General features: G+C 48.3%; 1 protein-coding gene across 1 annotated transcript in view; it reads right to left on the reverse strand.

The window, feature by feature from the left end:
- Positions 1–24571, reverse strand: part of LOC129387984 (uncharacterized) — a 33347-nt gene that overhangs the window by 5380 nt on the left and 3396 nt on the right. The window contains exons 2-4 of the mRNA XM_055077891.2: positions 11500–11790; positions 3254–3325; positions 736–2726 (exon numbers count right to left, since the gene is read on the reverse strand). Coding sequence (XP_054933866.2) covers positions 736–2726; positions 3254–3325; positions 11500–11562 — 2126 coding nt within the window. The 5' untranslated portion in view covers positions 11563–11790. The remainder of the gene's footprint in view (positions 1–735; positions 2727–3253; positions 3326–11499; positions 11791–24571) is intronic.

Raw genomic sequence — 24571 nt, forward strand, 5'->3', positions numbered from 1 at the left:
TTTGTCCAAGACATTTTTCACTTCACATGCCGTGACATTTCCCAAGCACCATGCTTCGCATTCACAACACAGTTCGTGTGCACGTACAGTCGCTCGTAAGAACAAGCGCCGGCCAATCAAGATAGCGAACATAAAAGCAAATGCGGCCTTCGAGTGAAAAAACAGTCCTTACTAAAGAAAATATTTGTGAATTAGTCCTCAAATGTAAACGGCATGCAACGCTATGTCGCGGCTGCTTGAAGTTTGTCAGGCATCGTATTTGTGAACTGCTTCAATGCTGCATGCTGTATGGCAGGCGTGCAGAAAAAGTGCTTCAGGCACATTATATCCTCTAGCAACCGGGAGTTTTAGCATGGCGACGAGAATTCGAGAGCATGCATTCACGCACGTATACGTGCGAATGTGGCGCAGCCCTTTGGTATAGTTTTGACTTTCAAATATCAATGTATATGCGTTAAGATAATGAGCCGTCGTTTTAGCTCGCTGCAAGCTGGGACGATTGTAGTGCGGGGCCGTAGTTTATCGTTATATTTTCACGATACCTAATGTCAACGCCCAGTTTTCAACACGCTCGTAGCGAAAGCTCGGCGCAGCACGATGTTTGACGCGCATGCAGGAAACTTGGAAAGCTCGCGCGTACGGAGAGCGCTTCTCCCGCCAAAGAGCTCTGCACTTAAAAAAAAAGAAAAATGAACGGGAGACCCAGCTAGGGGGAAATTTAATGGGCCGACTCGCCTTTCGCGGACTTTCTTCTGGGGCAGCGGCGGTAGCAATGAGGTCACAGGGCTCCAGTAGTGCGACTCGGCGTCAGCCGCCCGCCACCCACTTGTGTCCTTGCTCAGTCGGCTTTCACAGGAGTAGAACTGAGTTTTCTGCTCGCCAGCGGCGTTGTCGAACTTCGCGGCTTGTGCGCGCATTGCGGCTCGACTACGCAGCGGCGCGGCGAGCTGGTGGTCCGCTGAGGTAGGACTTTGGTCTCCACTCCCGTTACAAATTTTGGCAGCCCATTTTTTCTCACAACTTTGATTGCGTCTTCCTTCCATCAGTAACTGGCCTGGGCGAAATCCCATCTCTCGGTTTCCTGTCAGCTGGGACGACGATTTTGTTAAAGTACCTTCTACGGGAAGCATCTTGCCTTGATATGGGATCCTGGGATGTGCACCACCGCAGGCATGTTGCCTGTGGTCGGACGCGTCCGTTGGCATCGTTTGCTCCTTGCACCCGCACACTTTCTCGGGATACGTACTTGTCTGGTGCCCTTTGTTCACACTGGTACCATGTCCCACCACTTCGTCGAAGCGAGCTTCGTTTGCTTGGTACTCGCCGCCAGGATTGTTATAACAGGCGTCTTTTCTGCGAGAAGTGTGGTCAATCTGGTGCCGCGAAGACGCATTTATCGGGACATTCACAGCTCTTTTCGTTTGTTCTTCCTTGATGATTTCTTTGTAGCTCCTCATAATTCCCCGGTGGCTGGGCCAAACGGTAGACGGCATGAACTGGAGTTGCTTCCTATCTAGCGGCGGTGAACTGTCTTCGGAGGAGTCGTCTACGAATGCTCCTGCGGCACTTTTCATATTTTGGGGCATTTTTTTAGCGTGGTTTTTGTTTGCCTGCCGAGTGCGGGTTCCAGGAACCTTCGGCTCCTGTTTCGGTGGTGAGACAGCCTCTCCGAAAATGAGCACGGGATCTGCCGCGCTTTCCGCACGCAGAGGCTCTGGCGCGTACTGGTAATGTGCGAGAACCCATCTCTCTGTTCTTCCAGGGTCGTCCGGCAGGTTGATGCTGGCTGCGAGGATACGCTGCCAGTCTCTTTCGGCGTGAGATTCGTACGAACATTCCTCGCATGACTCTTCGTCCCCAATGCGCATCGCCATTCTCCGCTCGTAGTAGCGGCGGTCGGACTCATTATGGAAATGAACTCCAGGTTTCTCATGACACGACAGGAGACATTCCTTCGAGGTTTGCTGCCCTAAGAGTAAAGTTTGATGGGCTTTACATTTCTCGCACTCTTCAGGCACTTTTTCAGTCGCGTGGACGTAGCGGGCGGCGCAAGGCTCGGGACAGGTTCCTTGGCAGCCGTTATTCCTGCCGCCGCGCCGGCCTTCGTCCCTTCCCGTGCCGTCAATTCGCTGGTAGTTTTTGGTCAGACACTTGGCGTTTTGAACACGCGGTGTAATAAAAATTGGTCTGCTAGAAGACGTCAAGCGCTTTGCGCGGACCGCACGCTCCATATCGTCCTCGTACCAGAAGTTGCCGTCGCCCACTGGAGTAGGAGTGCAACCCTGATTCGAGTTTTTCATCTCAATTAGAATGTCGCTTCCAAAGCGTCGAACGTTCTCGCCGTCGCTATCTGAGGCATCCACACGTAGCTGGTTGGCTGCAGCTTCCCCGTACACCGCCGTTCTGAGAGGCGGCATTGCTGGTGGTCGGTAACGATGCCTACGAGCCCTGTTGCTTGTGCGACGCTGGCTCGAGCTTTTCATTTGTGCCAAATGGCGTTCGCTACTGCTACTAGAGCTAGGTGGAGGCTTGTGTGCTTGCTGGCGCCTGAAGCCACTGGCTCCACGCCGGTTGCCATGTGCGGTCGCCCGGGCAGCCACAATCTGCTGCCTGGTGCCGCGAGGGCAAGGCGGGAAGGTCGCGGTGTTGACGCCGGTGAGATTGCCGGTAACGCCGCCAACCACGCGGCTTGTGTGGGTTCCCTGCTGCTGCTGCCGTGGCTGCCTCTGTGTTTAATAGATAGATGGATGAATATATATATCTATATATAACGAGAAGACAGGGGGTTAACCGAGGGGCCCGATTTTTATTAGTCATATCATAAGAAGCCAACAAACACTGACACCAAGGACAACATAGGGGAAATTACTTGTGCTTAATAAATGAAATAAAGAAACGATAAATTAATGGAAATTAAAGTGGCTGAAAAAACAACTTGCCGCAGGTGGGAACCGAACCCAGGATGCGAAGGTTGTGGGTTCGGTTCCCACCTGCGGCAAGTTGTTTTTTCATCCACTTGAATTTCCATTAATTTATCGTTTCCTTATTTCATTTATTAAGCACAAGTAATTTCCCCTATGTTGTCCTTGGTGTCAGTGTTTGTTGGCTTCTTATGATATCACTATATATATATATATATATATATATATATATATATATATATATATATATAATATATATATATATATATATGCCCGAATTTATAAAACAAAGCTACCATTGCTGGGACCTCCCTTTTCTCCGTAAACCTTACCTTCAGCGTAGTGATTTTCTTTCGCGCTAGGTGTCCCCGATATGCCGCCTGTATGGCAGTTGCTGCGGCATCCTGTAATTTGAATAAAGAGAGCGTCATTCGTCGGGAAAAAAATTACTTAGATTAAGGTGTAGAAGGATCAGAGGCGTATTATATTGACACGAAGCGACATCAACCGGTGGCGGCAAAATTAACATGTGATCATGTAGACTGAAAGCGTGCTTTAGGTTTAGCCACGCACCGCGGAAGTAAATAATGAAGAGTGCAGTTCCAGAAGGCAAACGAATCAAAGTGTCAGAACAGTCACATATGCGCTTACAGATGCATCGTCGAAATAATAATAAAAAAAAAACAGCGCGAAACGAATGAAATACGATAGACTCGGGCAGCATGGGCGCTTTTTTTTTTCTCGTTCGTTTCATGCTGCTTGATTTCGACGATGCTAACTCGCCAAACTTGCCGTTTTGATACATGTTGCATGCAATTTCTTTCATGTGAAAGAGAGCTACTACAAAGCACAATACACGTGCACGGGCAAGACGACGTAGTAGTAGCCTAACTTAAGCTCCATGGCCCCTATGGATATCTTGCGTTAGCAAAAAAAAAAAAAAAAAAAAAAAAAACTCACAGTTTCGTCGGAACGGCGAAGCATTGATGGCGAAAGTATTAAACAAATGCACGAAGTAGGGTTCGTAGATTTATCGGCCGTACAACTTGCACTAAATATTTGCTTACTATAATTAAATTAAGCATTGTGTCGAGGGCGCACAGGCAAACGAACAGATCTCACTCGATGACCGCGAGCACTTGATGTCACAACGCTGGTGCGAAGAGGAGCGCGGGCCTCGGGGAGCGAACGCTTCGGGCTGCCTCTCGCTTCGACGCGTCTCCGAAAAAGTCAGGCGCGCTGGAAGACAGCGTACACCGACGAAGAAGAGATCAGCCATCTCGTCTCGCCCAGCTGGCTCGCCCAGCGGGCAGATTACCTCCAAGATATGGCGCGTGGGCCGCGTATGGGCTCAGCCGAACGGAGAGCCATGCACAACCACGGCCAGCTGGGTTAAACGAGGAGACGCCGAGACGCTCGCTTACCTGCAACCCCCCCCCCCCCCCCCCTGAACTAACGCTCGTTGCATCACATTGCCACTGTTCAAGAACGACACGCACGCGCCGGCATGGAAAATAACTCATGTGACATAGCCGTACGACTTCCTTGCGGGCCTAGGCACGCTACCCGAATAATTAGTTCAAATTAGTAGGAAATCATGTAAAATATTCATTCTTTTGAAAGCATGTAAATGTTAAAACAATGTTATCTCACATTAGCATTTGAAGGAAATAAGCAGTTCAGAGGTGAACACAGTTTTGGCCAGTTAAAATGCAGGATACTTCAACTATAGAGGAACATGCACAATTAGTTTAGATTCATGCAAGAGGTGAGTTAACAGTCTCTTCACAGCAAAACAGATTTTTCCCTTTTATTAGTTGACACAGCAGCCAGAGGTGGTGGCACAAAGATCGGGAGTAATCAGTTACGATCAGGCCATACATCACAAGCCAAACTGCACCTGGCGTGCAAAGATGTGTTTTTGTTGTAAGCAGATCCCTCGGTTTCTTCTTTCTCGTTTCTGCTCTATACGAAGAAAAAAAAAAGGGATCAATCTACTAAAATAACTACGTCTAAGCAAAGCAGGAGTCATCGTGCGCATATCCTAAATGTATATAGATAACAGAAATTTTGGGAACGCAAAAGCAGCGGGAGAGCTTCGCCGCAGCTTCGTCACGCATGCTGAACCATGCAGGTCGCGTGACAAAGTTCAAAGCTCGCTTTTAGATTCCCCGCAACACGCTTAGTCTGAAAGGACATTCTGTTCATTGCTGGCTTTTATGTTTTGAAAAAGTGTGAGCTGGCAGTGGTGTAACGTATGAGCCCCCCCCTCCCCCCTTCCTCCGATTCTTTTTTCGATTTCATTCCTATTCTCGCCTACTGGTCGGCAACAGCGACTTCATCGGCCGCTGTGACTGACGAAGCCCAAGCGCAGCGAAAAGGAATATAACACGCTTGAGATAGGAGCATGGAATCAATCGCATTATCACGGCCCTGTTTTAAAAGCTGTACAGCGCAGCGGTCTTGCTCTTCGCTCCCGTGCGCGTCGATGTAGTGACTTAGCTGAAGAAGACTTCCCTGTAACAGTGGATCAAAACAGCAGAAACATGCGGCGTTTTTCCAATAAGCCTGAGAAGTGCTGCATGCTAATGTTTTGATTCACTGTTACAGGGAAGTCTTCTTTAGCTAAGTCACTATACATCGACGCGCACGGGAACGAAGGTTGGAGAAGTGGAGTGCACTTCGTTTCCACGACCAATGTGCCGGAATATATTGACGATTTTCACCAGAATCTCGCGCGGGTCCACTGTCAGGCCGGAAGTTTGCATACACAGCGCGACCAGTTCAGCCACATACCAAAAAAAAAGGGGGTTTTACGTGCCGAAACCACTTTCTGATTATAAGGCACGCCGTAGTGGAGGGCACCGGAAATTTTGACCACCTGGGCTTCTTAACGTGCACATAAACCTAAGCACACGTGTGTTTTCGCCCCCATCGAAATGCGGCCGCCGTGGCCGGTATTCGATCCCGCGACCTCGTGCTCCGCAGCCCAACACCATAGCCACTGAGCAACCACGGCGGGTACAGCCATATTACCCAGTGTACCTCTGGTACCGACTGAAGCAATGTGGTCGGCGTGAACACACCTCTCTCCTTCCACAAAACAGCGCGATACCGACATCACACTGCAAGAAAATAATCAAATAACGCGGTAGCGGCGACATCCTTGCATCCGCCGTGCTGCATGGTGTAGCCAGACTTTTCAGCGCCCCCTGATGCTTATTATTGCGATAGCAATTATATGGACACTCCAGGCGCATCTATGGCGTCGCCGTCGCCGTGACGTTCCGTATAAAGTTCAAGGGCGATAACACCGCCGCTGCGCGCCGTATGCTGTATGTGCGAGTGAAAGCGTGCGTGGGTGAGCCGACGAACGCGGCTCAACTTCGCGCGTGCACGGGAGGAAAGTGGGAAAGAAGCGCGCCATATTCCATCGTTCGCAAGGCACCGGGGGAGGCGGGCGTTCTTCTCCGGCGGCGGCTGCTTATGGCGCGGCCGAGTGCGCCCTATCTTGAAAGCGATCTGCGATGCATTGGACATACCGGGATCTCGCGCCCGCAAGGTAGGAACGCGGGCATTAAGCGCGCCGTCTTTCGTCGCGCGCAAGGCACCGGGGGGGGGGGGGGGGCGTTCTACTCCGGCGGCGGCTGCTTATGGCGCGGCCGCGCGCGTCCTATCTTGAAAGCGATCTGCAATGCATTGGACAGAGTGCATCGAGTGCTGATAGCTTCGTGTGCACAGTCTTAGCGCCGCTTAGTTCGCGCTGAAGCGAGAGGCAGCACAAAGGTCAATTTTCTCGCTACTGTTGCTGTACTTTCTCTCTCCAGCGTTTTGACAGTGAGTGCGCGCGGTCATCGAGTCAGATGTGTTAATGTTTGCTAGTGCGCGCCTGACACCATACTAAGTAGTAAGCGTTAACTTGTAAGCGTTACAAGTTTATACGGCTGACAAAACTACTATCCTACTTCGTATAGCTGTGTACTAATTTGCTATCGCAATCGATGCTTCGCCCTTCGGGAGAAACTGCGGCTTTTTATAGTCGCGAAACAGATAGCAAATGGTTAGAAACGCTCTGTGAGATGAGTAACTGCTTCAGTCACTAACTCTGTACTAGCGTTTCTTTAAAACAGAGTATGGCATATTTAGAATGAGGGATACATGTCGCGTTTACATGAATGCGACAAGTGACGCATTGTATTTGTAGAGCATCGCAATTCATTTATACGGCGGTAATGCGCTAGGAAGGCAAATCGCATTAATGCGTCAGGAGAGGAAGGAAAAGCGAGACGGCTGCGGCATGTGCGCTCCTACACTCACCGGCGAAACAGGCTCGCGGAAAAGAGGTTTCGGCTTGATTGGGACTCGCCACATGCTGTCGCATAGTATTACCGTAATGCGCTGGGAAATGTGATACGCTCTACTGCCGCATTCATGTAAACGCAGCTATTGTGTAAGTTACTGTTAATACTGTGGCACTTCTTGTTTTTGTATAATTAATTATAGCGCACTTTTTGATTACGTGACATAGCTATGCAGGCATTGCCACGCGAAAGTATGTTGGAATAGTTTCAAGGTTGGATTCAGACATCCGCTTTGGCACTCGGATGTATCCCCAACACACTAAGAACAAGGAGAGTATTGGGAACTGTTTTCGCATCAGTAACTGTTTGTTCTTAACTTAGCTCGATTTCCAAGGTTTCCAATACATCACTTTGCTTGAATACAAAGCGAAAAAAATTGGCCCGTCGTGGTGGGCCAGAACAACCGGAAATTAAGTTAAATGTGCAAGTTACTTCCGTGAAACGAGTTAACAACCCTCTTTTAACGCGACAGCGTTAAGGAGCTCGTGTCGCAGAAAAGCCGGCGTCGTCGGCGTCGGCGGCGTTGGCCGTGAGCAATAAATCCCGGGAGGCACTTCATGAATAAAAAACAACTTGCAAGATGGGCTGGGTGGGAATCGAACCAGGGTCTCCGGAGGGTGAGACGGAGACGCTACCACTCAGCCACTAGTTCGATGCTTCAAAGCGGTACAAAAGCGCCTCTAGTGAATGCGGTGTTGCCTTAGAAAGGAGCCGTAGAAAGTTATACTGCGGTTTATATCGGTAATTATGAACATGTAACTTACAGAAGTCGCAGTTACACGAGTAGCGAAGTGCGTTTCCGCTACATTTCTTCTGCGCTTTCCGCACACGCAGAGCCATCTTGCGGCAAACACAGAAGACCCCCTCCTCTCAATATACGGCGCTGCCCCGACAGGTGGCGCGCCACGCGCGCATTGCGGCTGTGCGGGGACCGGTGCGAGGCGCGTCGCGGCCCGGACTCCCTCTCCCCTGACGACGCTTCGCCGTGCTCCCCCACGGGTTGCAGAATCAAGCGTCCTTCCTTTCTTTAGATCACTATCTGTCTATCTCTCTGCCCGTGCCGATCACGACGTTTGGCTGGCGTACATCGTTTCCCCCTCCGAGACACCGAGTTCTTTGGTTCGTTCCGCTTGCACAGGCGCACGTTTCGTTGCCGCGTGGAACGTTGCGTTGCTCGACGCTCACCGAGTGATTGGTGGTTGCAAAGTTCGATGTGGGGCGCCTCGTAAGTGATCGCTGCGCCGTAGCGCATTGTCTTACACCCCTTGGTGGCTCGACGGGAACGCTGTCGTGTTCAACTCTTGAAGGCGAAGCTTAAGCGTACTCCAATTTTTTCTTTCTAAGAATCAACAGGATGACTAAATATAGAGACAACTATACGTGAGAACGAAAATTAATAATAATAATGGTGAGCGACTTTATGTACGATAACTATCTCAGGAACGCGATTATTTGTTAGACAAACGCATAATTGTTCCTAGCAGTACCTTCAGCAGTCCTCTTCGCTCGGCCCTCGCTGTAATGACCGGAACCAGCTAGCTTTGGCTTCCTAGCTCATAAGTACAAGACGCCTCCATATAGTATACTCTGAACAAGAGAGAAGTTCAGAGGAAGATGGAAGATTGAAGTGGTGAACACCGGTCGAACGAGGAATGTCTACGGAGCCAGCGTTTCGACCAGCGAACTTGTCTTCGTCAGGACAGCAACTGCTTTCCGTAGCTGCCTTATCGTGCACGTAGCTCACTCTCTCCCACCCTGAAAAAAAGGTGGAGGAGAGAGAGCTGGTGCGTAGAGTAAGGTGAGGAGAATCGAAGTGCTAAAAAAAGATCCGACAGAAACCATGTAAGAGTGACTGTCGACGCGAATTCGATCAAAAATGTAGCGACACACCGTATTGTCATCGCCGAAACGCGTCATGTATGAGGTATACTGCCGTTGGGCTCCTCTCCCGCGCTTCCTCGGGACACGCCAAGCCACTTAGCGGTGCCACCACGAAGTTCGCGCGTGGCCCGTGTCTTAAGGATTGTCTGAATATGCAGGGTGATCATATTTAAGTTTTACGGAATTTTTTTTTAAAAATCGGCTGTCGCATATATCATTATTGTCCGAGTCGAATTATTCAGAAAGGCGGGCGTTACTCGCACGGGAAATCGAAGCACGTATGCAACTAATTAATAGAAAATCCCCAATTAACACCTTACTTACTTTACGGCACGTATTGCAATTTGCGAAATGTAGCCGGTGAGTTTACATCGCGTATCCACTTGGAACGAATTTCCAGAATGACTCCAGTTTCAAGATGGGCACCATAAAGGTCGCCGTAAAAATTAACTGTTCCACTTACTTTTTTAACAAAACACTTTATTACGCATTGAAGCACAAAAGTAACTGGAATGCCTATGTATTTTGTCCTACAGTTTCGGAAATAAAATCTCAAAACTAGTGCAATTGTGGAAATTAATTTCAAGTGGATACGTCTTGCAACCTCACCTGCTACAATTCGTAAATTGCGATATGTGCAATTAATATTGATAAGTTAATTAGTGGATTTGCGTTAATTATTATAATACGTGCTTCAGTTCCTCGTGTTAGCAATGTCCGCCTTTTCGAATAATACAGCTCAAGGACAAGAATTATGCTATCTGCCACAGGCGATTGTTAAAAATTTCGTAGAACTTAAAAAAAAAAGGTCACCCCGTATATGACGCGGCTGAATTCGATTCCACGTAGTACCGGAGATATTTTAAAGTGTTTTTTTTTTTTGTCGTTGAAGAGCGGCACATACCTAATGGCATATAGCCACTTATCCAAGACGTTCATTGATGCGCAGCACATAGCCAGTGACCCAAGTTGGTGCCAAAGGTGTTCATTGAAAAGCGGCACATATCCAATGACACTACCCAGTGTCACAAGTTGGAGCGAAAAAGGTTCCGACGGTAGGTTTCTACGAGGAAAAAAAAAATGCGAGGAAAAATAAAAATCGAGATTTCCGAAAGATGAAGATCTTGGGTAGAAGCCAAGATGCCACTGCCCGGGAGCTGATGGAAGCTTTCTATATATCTCTTAGAGGGAAGGCTTGCGTAAGTGACACACCTGTTTCTTTAATGGATAGTGACAAGTGTTTCTTGCGCGGCTTGCTCTAATCTGAGGTAGTGACAACGTGATTACATACTTCGCGTATGTGCGTCTAAAGACATATATTGACGAGAGACGAAGAATAAGTTAACGCTTGTCCGTGTCCCTAACTACGTCCTTGTCTTGAATTCCGCGCAGTCCATTTATTTCCTCGCAGTGTGAACCCACTATTGGTTGGTTTCTAACCCGGTTCTCTCAGCACAGTAGCCGGATGACCTACCCGTTAATGACCCAAGTTGGCGTGAAAGAGGTTAGCCGAGGAAAGACTGACATATATACCGAAAACTGGATAAAGTTCATGTAGTGTCGTTGAGCGGAATTACGGGCGGAAAGAAACGAAGTGGACAGGACAGACGCTCTGTCCTATCCGGCGGATGGTATGTCTGTCTCTAGTATATCTGTCGTATGTCTGTCCTGTCTAGTGGGTGGTATGCACCTGCCTGCGCACACCTAAGATTGCGGTTGCACTCCGCTATTTAGAAATGCAACGAGTTTATGCAAGTCCATTGACAGATAAGTGAGGAAAATTATTGAGGCTGGTCAGATGTAGGCACACTGTGCCTCGTATGTCAGTGTCCCGTCAGTTGCACTGACGGATAAAGAAATTAGTTATCTCCTGGGCGTTAGCATTTTTACAACTTTTGCATGTGAATATGTATGAGCTTTGTATCCGCCTCCTGTCTGAGGGTCTGTCCTGTCCACTTAGTGGACAGGACAGACCCTCAGACACACATACGCACATACACGCGCACATACACGCAGCTAAGGAACGCAGTTGCTACCTTGACGAAGACAAGACTCCTTGTCAAAATGTTGGCAACCAGGAAAAACATTCCTGGTTATGGAAGAGGACCTATAAACGAACACCGTAAGTCTCATAATCGCATATTGCACCAGCGTACTTTTTTTGACAGTTTGGATAACGTAAACTGGGACATTCTACATACTCTGTACAGAGAACGAGTGCCTCCAAATGAATATAGAACGCGCATAGAATAGATGACTCGCAGGATTGTAGGCCTCGATAACGGCGCAAGGTATCAAGTACGCTGCTCGAATTCGCACCATGCGGCGTCGCTTACCAAGTCCGGGTATTGGTAGCTGACGGTCTTGGAATGCGACTCCTCCACCCGTCGCCGCCTCATTGAATATGAGGTAGCTTGATGCTGGCGATGATCCTTATTTCTCCTGTGGCCAGGTCAGAACAAGGCGCGACGTTCCCGAACGCTGAATAACAACGCTACGTGGCCTTGTTAGAATCCAATGGCGCGCGCGATGATGATGATGATGCCGATGAAGTTGATGTGTTTGGGCGCGTCCAGAAACGCGCGCCCTCGCTGCTGAAAGTGGACGTCTACTTCCTTCTTCTTAGCCTTGCGAACAATGGCAAAATCACTATGGGAGATGGGCCAAGGAAAACATTTTTAGAAATTCCTTTCTCGCCTAAAGATGTTTTGTGGCGAGCAGAAAATATATATTTTAAAAATTTAACACCCTTTAAAGCGTAATTTTCCCCCAACAACAATGATGATCATCATCACTCTTGAGGGCATCTTCCTCTCACGGCGCGTACCTGATTACCTGTCAGAAATGCTATGGGCGCACATAGTGTTACTAAGGAGGTTGTTTTAAATCAATACGGATAGGAGAACAAACTCTGTTGCCAGGCAGAATTACATATTCAGGAATGTGCTACGTAGCTGGAGCATTCAGATAGTAAATAAATAAATAAATAAATAAATAAATTTTATTTACCAGAAACAAAAGTAACTGGAAGGACACCTGGGCAAAAAGCTGTCGGTGCAGCTTGACGGGAGCCCAGGGTCCCTTACATGGCAGTAGAACTCACATGATATATACACAGCAGGCTTTATACACAACAAACATTACAAATCGCACGTATGCATAAAAAAATGACATGTTACACTTGAATGCAATATACTATAGTACCACTATAAAGAAAGAAAGTAATGACGCAAACCATTTTTATTTAGCGTAGCTGTGCGCTTATATTTGTTTAGTACAGTCGGTATATTATGTGTTAAGGACTGTAGGCTGTAATTGTGTCGAAACCATGGTACCCTCCATACCTCGGGTTTTCGTGTAGTATGTTTTGTGTGAGTGCAGAGTTCTAGCTGAGCAAGGGATGTAAAATAATTCTTAACATATTCGGATGAGAAGTAAATTGTTTCTAGTAATCTATGTTCGTATAATTTATCTACGCGGTTTAGTTTGTATTTGAGAAATATGTTATCTGTTGGCGAAAGCCGATTAACGTTCTCTATATACCGAATGATTTTCTTTTAAAGTATTACCAGCTTTTGCAAGTTACATTTAGATGTTGTAGCCCAGACAAGGTAAGAGTAATTTAGTAAGTGATGGCAAATTCGGAAAATCGCACCGGCGCGCACCGGGGGGCCCTGGGGCGACGATGATTGGATGAAACGGCGCATTGGGGTGCCCCGGTGCGCCCGGGTCTAAGACCCCTAGATAAAACAAGTTTACAAGGTAGGGACGCTCGTTGTTCTTTGCGCCGTCCTCCTCACTCTCGCGCTTGCTCTCTCTTTTCTATTTCATTCGAGTTTGTGATTAGCGAATTGCTTGCACGCGATGTGCTAAACGACTGGAGTGATACTTATTATATTGCAAAAGGCTCAAAACTACTGCGCATGCTCTAATATCATCTGGTTGGATTTCTGCTGGAAGAAAATGCGTTGTCGTAGCCAAGACATAGGACGGCGTTTTAGAGTGTGCTATACGGCAGCTGGCATAAAAAAAGCACACGGCATTATCATAAACAGCATGAGAAGTTGCGCAACAATACGAAATGGGACGTGGTAGCTGACATACGAATTATATTCACCATGTGCAAGCACCTGAGACCGGCCTAGGAAACTCGGCCGCTCCGGTGGCAGAGGTAATTGGCGCCATCCATCGGGAGGGCGGGAAAGCAAATCCGCTTCCCTTGTACGACCTCCCAGATCGGCGCGCACCCGCGCTCGCCGATCCAGGAAGCTGTGCTCTTTCGTCCCTCCTCTCAACTCCTTTCCTTGCGCTCTCTCGCAACGCCCTCACCTTCGACTGTCTCCCCGCGCGCCCGGCGCGAGCTTAGCCCGCTGCATGACGTTTCATGTTTCGTTATCTGCTGTTATCGGGAAGCGTGCGCTGCTGTGCGTTGACCGGCGTAGGTAGTTTCGTCAGTTTCGTGGTCCTCGATAGCTGTGTGCTTGTGCTCCGCGATGTTTCACTCGTTTCACGACTCGTACAACTCGTGCATCGTGCAGGGGTGCACGAATACCTCAAAAACAAGCCATGCAAGGTTCTTCCGGGTGCCTAAAGACAACAGGTGAGCGCGCAGACCCAAGGACATCAGGAGGCGCATGCACACAAACACAGCCCTGTCCATGTGTGTGCTCCATGAGCCTCCGGACGTCGTTGCGCCTTGATTGTGCTACACTTCCCTCTTAAGGCCGATCCACACGACGGACTAAATTGCTCTTTTGGACCGCGGTCCGCGCATCACGTGATAGGACGTCACCAGTTCGTGCGTACCGTCGTTGGCCCGCGCAAGACCGCGGCCCTCGCGGTCCAACAAATCACCGAGGCTTTTCCCGCTTCAGTTTTGGCGGCGGACCGCATGCAAACCGCAGCGATTTTGGCGTAGCCAACGAATGTTGTCCGGCAACAGAGTGTCTTCAGCCAAATCCAATCTAGTTTTCAGCTCAGCAAAAGCCAGTCAAGGCAGTCGTTTCATGTCCGCCGTTCCGCCTACACGTGCGTGCAGCAGATATATTGTTTAAACACCGTGTCCTTTTGGAGTGACGAGGAGGCTTTATATTTTGTATCCCTCGTTGAGCAGTTCCCGGCTGTGTGGGACTCGAGCCGGCATGATAACAATGATAACACTCTGGCCGAGAGTGTAGCTGGTTGGTCTGCTCTGCCGTCTGCTATGGCATTCCGCCGTGTGGATGTGCTCTGCGCCGGACCGGACCGCGGCGGGCCGTGACGTCGCATCACGTGACCGAGCGGCCCGCGGACTTGGTCCGTCGTGTGGATCGGCCTTTAACGGTAGAGAAAGCTGACAAATAGATGTTCCTCCTCATTGTCACCTTGTCTATGACGTGTTTTTCTGTACCAAGTCTCATTCTGCAACTTCAGTAGCTTGCTTAGCTTTCCATTCCGCCTTCGGTGCGTTTTCTGTGTGTCACGTTCTACAAACGTACTAACAGCTGAAAAATTACTGTTCGTGTTTGTGTATTATCTCAGTAATCGCCGATGGGAAAACCGCGCGAACAACCTTCATGTGTAGGCATGATACGCTTTTTTTTTCTTCTGGAAAGCATGAGCATTGCAAATGTTCTAAATGCAGATTTTTGCAGTTCGTGTTTATTATACAGAGGAGTGCCCAGTAGGTACGACTTAGTGCCTTAAGTGTCGTAATTTTACTGCTAAGCATTGCATTAGGGGTGAAAGAAAAGTCGTGTTGTTGGGTTATTTTACCTGGTCTTTGATTGAGGAATAGGCCTTTCTGCGAATGTTTTCTATGTGCTGCTGCAAAAGCCGACTACCTTCTGTTCCCGCTTGCCACCGTTACTCAAGTTGTGGCCAAGTGCAATATAATGTGATAATGTGTACTTCAGTTTTTAGTACAATGTTATTTTTGTTCTGCCATGTCTTTTTCATTTTGTTCAGTAGTAATGAACATGTCACGCATTTAATGTACTTTCGTGCAGGTTTATAAGTAAGCCATTGTTTTTTTTTTTCAGTATGGCTGTCAATCAAACAATCTTAGCATTTTATTCTATATTTAGGTATTTTGCCTGTCATTGTTTTTGCCATTACCAGTGAGTTTTCCCTTTCTTTAGTTGACATCACTATGTCACACACGTCGTCCAGTTTTGTACAATATCTTATTGCATGTATAAGAAGCTCGTCTACATTTTGATCTTGAGGGCGTTATATAAAAATCTTGTTTTTTTATGTGTGTGTGTGTGTACATGGAACGGCCTTCGCGTTTTCTAGCGTTCTTTTTATCATTGTCTGTGAACTTGTTGTGTTTAGTACTCATTTATATGTCATGCACCTTTCACTCTTGTTCATTTTTTGAGCGTGTATCACACCCTGTTATAAGAGAAATCTTTGTTTTCGTAAACGAAGTCAATAAAGCGAGACCAAAGGTCTGTTGTGTTGCGCGTAGGCGTGTTAGCATGAAGCGCCCATAGCCCAATGCGCGGCGTAGAGCGGCGATTGGCGTTGCTTGCGAGCTGGCTCGTGGTGCGCCGTAGCGCGCGCGCAGAAAGAAAAAAAAATAGAACCCCAGAACACGCCGCGTACAGGCAAAAATAAAGGTAAGCGGCGCGCGTGGCATGGGGGAAAGGGAGCGGGGCGGGTCGGCATAATAAACATAAAAAGAAAGAAAAAACGCCAGGGAGAGGAGGCGCCGCGCGGCTGCTGTTCCTGTTGCCAGGACAACGTAAACAATCGTGTGCGCCGCCATTATGCTAGACCATCGCCCTCCTGTTAGGGCCGTACACGGAGGAAGGAAACTAAGGAGAGGCCCTGACGTCACTCTTTGTGAAGCAAAAGTGAAGCCGGAATTTGGCGTTGCTCATGGCGATGCTCCGCCTTTTGGGCCACCCTCCTCTCTTGTTTACATCTTTCGCGAAACCACGCCGCGCTGCGCGTGGTGTCGCGCAACATCTGGCAGAGCACGGTGCAGGTAACACAGCGCAACAAGACACGGTGACTAACGCAAACCCGCCCACTCAGCGCCTTTGCCACGGCCCGAAACCTACCAGAGCAACACGTGTGAGCGCTCAAAACCATAACAACGCCGCCATTGTGGCCCAAAAGGCGTGGCCATACAAAAAAAAAAAAAAAGCAGCAAAAAAATGAGAACCTACTACGTCATTTTCGCCACACTTTTCTCCTAGCGCGCGGAGGGGGTAGGGCCTCTCCTTAATTTCCTTCCTCCGTGGGGCCGTAACTGAAGGGGACCTTGGCGTTAGCGTCGAAAGAGCGTCTTCTCGAAAACAGCCAATGGCAGCCATGCGGAGATTCACCCCTGGGCCTGCGTTCCCATAAGTTGCAGACTTGGCTCTGCTAAACGCCACTTATAAGACAGGGTGTACTTCATTGAAGGCAAGCTTTCTTTAACGCGATAGCGTTAAGGACCCCGTGTCTCAGAAAATCTGGTGTCATCGACAAAATGATTTCCGAACCACCCATACCTAGGCCATCCACGTGGCGCAAGAAAGTAACTGAACTGAATTTCTCTGGCTAAAATGCGTAGAAAAATCGTAAAGTACGACTTACAACCTACAGACATGATAGCGTCGGATTGTAATTTGACTATACGAAAAAACATAATTCTGTTACGAGAAAACTCAAAGAAACCCCTTTTCCAGTGCTTCTACCATTCATAAACCGGAAGCGCCGTCTGCCATTTGCGCGCCCCAGCATCCGAAGGTCTTGGGGGCCTTGGAGCGGCGCGCTTAGTTCCTTGCGATACCTCTAGATGGCGCTTGCCTCCGCCGCATCGTTAAAGCCCCTTACCGCATCGTCGGATCTTGTTTGGATTTTGTGGCGGATGGACGTGCTTTTCGGGGCTCCGTGGCGACGACGAAATCATAAGTTTTTGTGCATGCTTTGAGCTTGCTTCTCTTTTTTATTTGCTGATTTGTTGCCTTTAAGTAGTAATTGGGTCGTTTTCTTTTTCTTTCCTTTTTTTTGTCTCTCGTATTTCGGGTGCGCGGGTGTGCTTCGTGTACATTTGTTTTTGCAGGATGGTTAGAGTCCTTTCGTGCCACGTGCTCCAACACGTGCAGCCGGGTGGGACGTTGAGTGTTTGTAGTCTTTAAATGGTAGTTTGGAAGTGGCAAGACAAATAGCTATTAGTGGTTTTACTGTGCGTGTTTTGGTAGGAAAGTGAGAGCGTGGCCGCGTGGTTGAGCGCGTGCGAGAGCGTGTCATACCTTCGGTCTCCGCGGCATTGATTGTTTTGGAAACAGTGGTGAGAGTTGCTTTGCGACATCTTGAGGATTTGGATCCTGTGCGCATCTGTCTATGCTAAAAGGCACGCGCTCTGCATTGATATAGTATTATAGTATTTGCATCAGTAGCAGCATTATTATAGTATTGTAGTATTTGCAAAAAGCCGTGCAATACATGGCGAGAAAGACGCTAAAGCAAGCAGTGCGCGGGGGGTCCCTCAAGGCAGATGAGGAGATGGATGAGAATGGAGAGGGCATCGAATCAACCGGCACACAATGTGATGTCGATACTAGGCTGCAGAAAATTGAGGCTTTCCAGGAAGAGCTTCTCAAACAGGTGCAAGAGCTCAAAAAATGAGCTAAACAGGGAGCGTGATGCACGGAAGGTAGTCGAAACGAAACTTGAAGCAGCCGAGGAAAAGCTGAACAGGGCCGCCATTGTGAACGAAAATGTGCGTGACAATGGAACGCAGACCCCGACGCGACACGCGAGGGGGGGTCAGAGAAATACGTCGAACTCAGGCAGGGTGATGAAGGGTTAGCTGGAAAGAGCAGCACCTACCTTGAGGGCGCTACGCGGAAAAAGCAGGAGCCCAGGGGACAATGCCCCTTGTCGAGTCCGAATCACGCGGAAACTGACAAAGGGAAGCAGGGAGAGGTAGGAGAAAGTGAAAGGGCGATTATCGCTGGCGATTCAAACCTGGCTGGGTGCTCAAAAGCAGTTGTGGAGAGGGTGAAAGGCGACAAAAGAGTGGCGGTAGGGACATTTCCAGGGCGCACACTGGGTTCTGTCATGGAGCGAGCAAAAGAAAAGCTCGTGGACAATGCCCACGTGCGCAAACTCGTCATAGTAGCAGGTGGGCTAAATGACGTCCTAAACAGGAAAGGGCCAGGACTAACCCAGCGCTTGGCGAAGGGGGTGGACGACTTGCGTGAGCTATCCCCTCAGGTGCAGATCGTGGTATGCACGGTGCCGGAGGTGCCTGTGCGTGACAGTCACGTACAAAGAGCCGTAGTGGCTGCTAATGAGGCAATATGGAAAATGAGCCGAGAGAAAGGCTTCGAGGTTGTTGAAGGAAACAGGGAAGTGAGAAGTTGTGGTGGTTTTAAACGAGACGGGATCCACTTCAATTACAGGTTAGCACGAGAAGTGGGCTGGCGACGTGGTGGTCGCGCTGTTGCTTTTTTAGGGGGCCCGCGGGCGCTCAGGAGGTCAGAGTAGATAGTAATGAAGAAGGTCCCCTAGGGGAACATCAGAAGAGCATCGCCGTCGAAAACAGAGAAAGGAGGAAAGCGAGAAAAAGAGCTCGCCATGCAATAGGCTACATAAACATGCAGGGCGACAGAAGAAAGGAAAAGTGGGCAGAGATTGAGGAGCAGTTACATAGAGAACAAATAGGGGTGTATGCGGTTCCAGAAACGCACCTTAGAGACTCAGAAGAGCCGCCAGTTATTGAGAATTATGTTTGGGAAGGGTGCAACAGAACTAAGCCGGAAAGAAAGGGAGGGGGAGTCGGAATGCTCATCCATCAGGGAGCCAAATGGAAAAGAGTAAATTCACAATGTTAAGAGCATCTTTGGTTATCAGGTACAATGAGTGGGAAAGAAACTTGGCTGGGCGTTACGTATTTGTGGACCGGAAAAAATTGCACAGAGAAGAATAAAGAGTTAGTGGAATGCATAAGCGCTGATATTAAGGGTTTCGGGAATGGTGCTGAAATTGTCCTATTAGGTGACATGAATGCCCACATACAGGATTTAAATGGCTATACCTAAAATAACGGGAAGTCAATGCTAGACCTTTGCGAGCAACATAACCTCGTTATCGTGAACACAGGGCCTAAGTGTGCAGGGCAGATCAGTGTGCAGGGCCATTAATCAGTAATCAACCATTGGTTACTCTCTGATGACAAGGAATTCATGATAAGTTGAGAGAAATGGTTATTGATGAGGAAGGGCATAGCAGCATAGGGAGTGACCATAAACGCATCATTTTAAAAATGAGATATGTAGTTGGGAAAGAGAGCAAGGAGAGCAAAATGGCCAGTCCAAATTTGAACGCTGAACAAATAGCAAATATAGTCACTAGAGTTGAGGAAGAACTTGGCAAATGGCCAAGTAAAGAGTGGGAATATGGTGAGCTTCTAAGTGTAATAACGACAGAAATACGGAAACAGAAACAACATATTCGTTGGAAAGGAAAGAAGAAACCGAAAAGCTGGTGGAACAAGGAGATACGAGAAGCGATCGCCGAACGACAGAAAGCATCTCGAGAGCACAGGCAGGCAAAAAAGGCGCAGTTGCCGCAAGATGAAGTAACCAGTAAATGGGAAATATACCGAGAGAAAAAGTCTATGGTTCAAATACTGGTGCAAGCAAAATTAAAAGGTGAAAGGGAACGTTGATCGTCAGAAATACGTGAGAAAAAGAAGGCCACACCTAGAATATTTTGGAACCACATAACATTATTAGACAGGAAGTCAAGAACAATACAACAACATATCCTAGACGAAGATGAAAACAGACTGGAAGGAGAAGCGGCAATAAATTACATCCGAAAAGTAACAGCCGAATCTTTCCAAGGCAATGACGAGGTTTGTATTTGAAGAAAAAAAGAGCATGAAAGAGACCCAAGTGGTAAAGGAGCTGGTGCTGACAAATTTAAACTGGAAGAAAGCGGAAGAGAAAAATTCCTAAGCGCACAGCCACAGGGCTGGACGAGGTTCCTGTTAGGCTGACCAAAAAGTAAGGAAGCTCTGGTGAAAGCAGTGGAAAAAACTTTAAAAGATAGACGAATACCAGATAGTTGGCGACAAAGTAGAATGAATTTAATTTATAAAGGTAAAGGGGAGAAAGACAGAATTCACTCGTATAGACCGTTGACCATTACATCGGTAATATACAGGCTAGCAATGCAGGCAATCAAATTAAAGCTTCAAGCATGGGCAGAGAATAATGGCATTTTGGGAGAGCTTCAGAATAGCTTCAGAATAGGTAGGCGTTTGGATGATAACTTGTTTGTTCTTACTCAGTGTATTGAAATATCAAAAGCAGAAAGCAGACCGTTGTACGTGGCCTTTTTAGAGATTACAGGAGCCTACGACAACGTAGACCGCAACATTTTGTGGGATATTCTGGAAGGGGAAGGCTTAGGTAACGATTGTCTACAGATTTTGAGAGAGATTTACCTAGAAAATACCGTTTGCGTTGAATGGGAAGGGATGAGGAGCGAGGAGAAAGTTCATATCAACAAGGGACTGAGGCAGGGGTGCCCTTAACCCCGCTGCTGTTTATGATGTACATGGTGAGGATGGAGAGGGCGCTAGAAGGAAGTAATATCGGGTTTAATCTCTCATACAAACAGGCGGGTACAGTAGTACAGCAGCAACTCCCAGGTTTATTTGATGCGGACGACATTGGGTTGCTAGCTAACAAGCAAAGTGATTTGCAACGTCTGGCTAATATCTGTGGACAGGAAGGCAACAATTTAGGTTTGAAATTTAGTGCTAGAAAATCAGGTGTTATGGTATTCAATGAAAACAGTGAACAGACAGTGGAAATACAGGGCCAAGAAATATCTCGGGTAACATAATATAAATACCTTGGTATATGGATAAACGAAGGCAATATATATATGGAAACACAGGAAAAAACCATAACAGTAAAGGGGAAGAGAAATGCAGCCATAATGAAGCACAGAGCGCTATGGGGATACAATAGGTACGAGGTCCTCCGAGGTATGTGGAAAGGTGTAATGGTTCCAGGACTTACTTTTGGAAATGCAGTTGTTTGCTTTAAATCAGGGGTACAATCAGGACTCGACGGGAACCAAAGGTCAGTGGGTCGCCTCGCATTGGGCGCTCACGGGAAGACTACAAATGAAGTTGTGCAGGGTGATATGGGCTGGACTAATTTTGAAGTGAGGGAAGCTCGCAGTAAAATTGAGTATGAAGAACGGCTGAGGAATATGGAAGAAAAAATGGGCTGCGAGGGTGTTCAGGTATCTGTACAGGAAAAACATTGTTTCACAGTGTAGGAAAAGAACTAGGAAGCTTACCAGCAAGTATGCGGCCTGTATAGTGGCTAACACAGCAACAAAGAAGGTCAAGCGGAAAGTCAGAGAGGCCGAAATAATCTCATGGGTGGCGGCAATGAAAAAGAAACCTGCCATGAGTAACTACTTAAGAGGAAAAAACGAAATCTGGAAAGAAACCATTTATGATAACTCAAAGGGAAGCTCATTACTTTTCGAAGCGAGATCGGGATGCCTTAGAACACGCACCTATAAAGCGAGATATACGAAGGAAGAAGAAGCATGTGCTTGCTGCGGTAAAGCTAGGGAAACGACGGAGCATGTTTTATTAGAATGTGAAGACGTCTACCCAGCGGTTGATTTAGGCACCACTGGCCTCCTTGAAGCCCTTGGGTTCAGCGGGAGCAGTGGTAAAGCAAATATGTCCGTAATAGGCATTAGTAAGAGGCGATTGGAGGATTGGTGGAAGAAAAGTAAGGAAACGACAAAAGACAGAGACGTACAAAAGCACAGATCGCAATAGGGGATCAAAAAATTTGGGCGTGGTAGTTCATAGTGTTTTTTTTTTTCTTTTTGCATTGTTCAACCTAGGTAGGACATTAAGCAGTATATTAGCAAGAGCTTGGTGGCGCAACCCACCGCCCCGTTCCAAAGGGGACGCTCATAACATCCATCCATCCATCCATCCATCCATCCATCGTGGACCACGCAAGAGGCCGCGTTTCTACCAGAAAGCCCGCCTTCGTGCATAGGGTTCGCGGCCGGCGTTTCCCGGTAAACATTACGGTTACATACTTTCCAGTTGCCGGGAAGCCTGAGAAGCAGTCAGGGACCTTTGAATGCTATAGTGTACCACGGTTAAAGGGGAAGCTTAAGCGTCCTCCAATTTCTTTTTCTTCTTCCGGAGGGTGAAACGCCGCCCGCGTTGGAGCCCCGAAACAGTTGTATGCCGTCGGTGCGAACACGCAGCCGGGTGCCGGTGTCGGTGCTATATCACAACAAAAAATGTTCTTGCGCTGTAACATAGGCCGCGTTTACTTGAATGCTGGGGCTTAGTTTGATTTGCAGTACACTTTTTCTCAGCAGTTCCTTCAGGCTTGCTTAGTCGACAACAGGGGCAAACGTCCTTCTGAATATGCTCACCCACACCGCGTCGTCTGCTGAGCATCTAGTTGGCGTTTCACCGTCATCGCGTACCGTACAAGGGCGGACTAGAAAAAAATTGACCGCCCTTCTACTACTGTGAAGAGGGGTGCAAGCGAAGCTCGGGATCCGCGGCTCTTCGTTGTTGTAACGACTCGGCTTCGCGCTTCCTCGGCGACGTCGGCACCTCGACGACGAGCCCTTTCTCGAAGGTGTTCCCAGCGGCGTTCATCAAACGCCGCCTGTTCTTCGACCGAACGCACGACGCGCGGCCCCCTTGAACGCAGCCTGCTCTTCGGCAGAACGAATCAAACGCGGCCTCCCCCTCTGACTGCCGGGCCTGAACTGGCGGGAAACGGCGGGCGCGAGGCGAGCGAACACGCGATTACACCCTTTCCTTCCTCCTGGGGGAGGGGACGCCTGTGATTGGCTCGCGCTTTACGCTGCGTCTAGTTCTTCATGCATATGAAACCCCGCTTTAGAGGACGCGTATGATGAATAGGCAGTGGCTGAATCGGTTAGCGTGGTGGTCTCGCAACCCGACAAGCATTTTTTTTATTTTCGCGCGGCTTGAGTTCTTTCGTACGGCAACACCGACGCCGACACAAGTGAGGCAATTCAAGCTTCGCTTAATAATGCAATCAACCATTAGGCTTTGAAAGCGTTCCGCATCGTCAACGCATCATCAGCGCTAAGGCTGTGGTGTGCTAGGTTAAATGCCATCTGCTAGGTTAAATTCAAACCTCTTTTGTACCTTGGCATCGTCTGTGTAGGCCTAACAACACCAAAACAAAGGGCTGATCTCAATAACGACGACAAATCATACCCATGTCCTGCATGAAGTGCATGTAGTGAGGCTAAGCGATGGCTGATTTCACCTTTTATTTCTTGCCGTCGGAGTGTAGAGCATGTAATAAGCGTGAATATCGATCGAAGCGTGCGCATGCGAGGGAGCACGTGAGGCGCCATGGCTAGTGGTGCAAAATATAAAACATGCACAACGTTGCTAGTTGGACACAGCGCATTATGCTTGTTCCTATACTGTACCTTATACTTTTAACTAGGCAATTGCTTATTCTATGTTATTTACTTGGATCAAAACATACATGTTTCTATTCGGCGCGATAACGCACACCAAACATCCCCTTATTTATGCACACCCTCATTAGTTTTGACCATTCTTCGAGGCGCTCCAATGCAGTTCGGGGAAAAGGAAACCAGAAGGAAAGGAGGAGTGGTGCTACCTTGAAAACTTGCTTTATCTAGGGACCTTACTCCGGTGCGATTTGCCGAATTCGCCAATACTTTGGCATAATATGATGACGACGATTGATTTTTATGGCGGAACGGGTTTCAGCATAACGTAACAGTTTTGTTACACATCTCCCAAAGACTTAAGAAAAGGTATAGTGAACTAGAATATATTATAGTGACACGACCGGAGAGGCGCACCTGGCTTTCCGGCGTCCCGTTACGCTCTGGAAAGCCGCTAGAGGCTTTGCCGCTCTCTTTCATACTGAGGCGCGGACGCTGGGCCTGCGTCGGGCACGGACAGGCATTCGTGAGTCTGCCTCTCCTGCGTTTGGCAAGACTTGTGAGTGTTGTGTGCACCCTTTGGCCTTGTCGAAGGCAGTTCTCACGCGGACGGTGTGCCCTGAGCGCTTTCGCCGCGTTCAGCCCGCGGCATGGCGCTCGGGGCTTCGCTCCGGGTTGCCGCATTGGATACCCAGTGGACCCAAAGCGTCGCTGTTCGCGGCGCCGAAAGACGACGACCTCCGCAAGAAGTGGGAGCGCAACCTTCACAGGCAGGATAAAACTCTCACCGTTTCTTCGACGGTATGCGAGCATCACTTTGAACCACACTTCGTTCTGTGCGACTATGCGCACGTGATAAACGGCAACGAAGTGCGGATTCCGCGAGGGAAGCCGTCGCTTGCTCCGGACGCAGTACCAACGCTGTTTCCAGGCTGTCCAACGTATCTTTCC

The sequence above is a fragment of the Dermacentor andersoni genome, chromosome 1, assembly GCF_023375885.2.
Source record: "Dermacentor andersoni chromosome 1, qqDerAnde1_hic_scaffold, whole genome shotgun sequence".
NCBI classification, from domain to species: Eukaryota; Metazoa; Arthropoda; class Arachnida; order Ixodida; family Ixodidae; genus Dermacentor; species Dermacentor andersoni.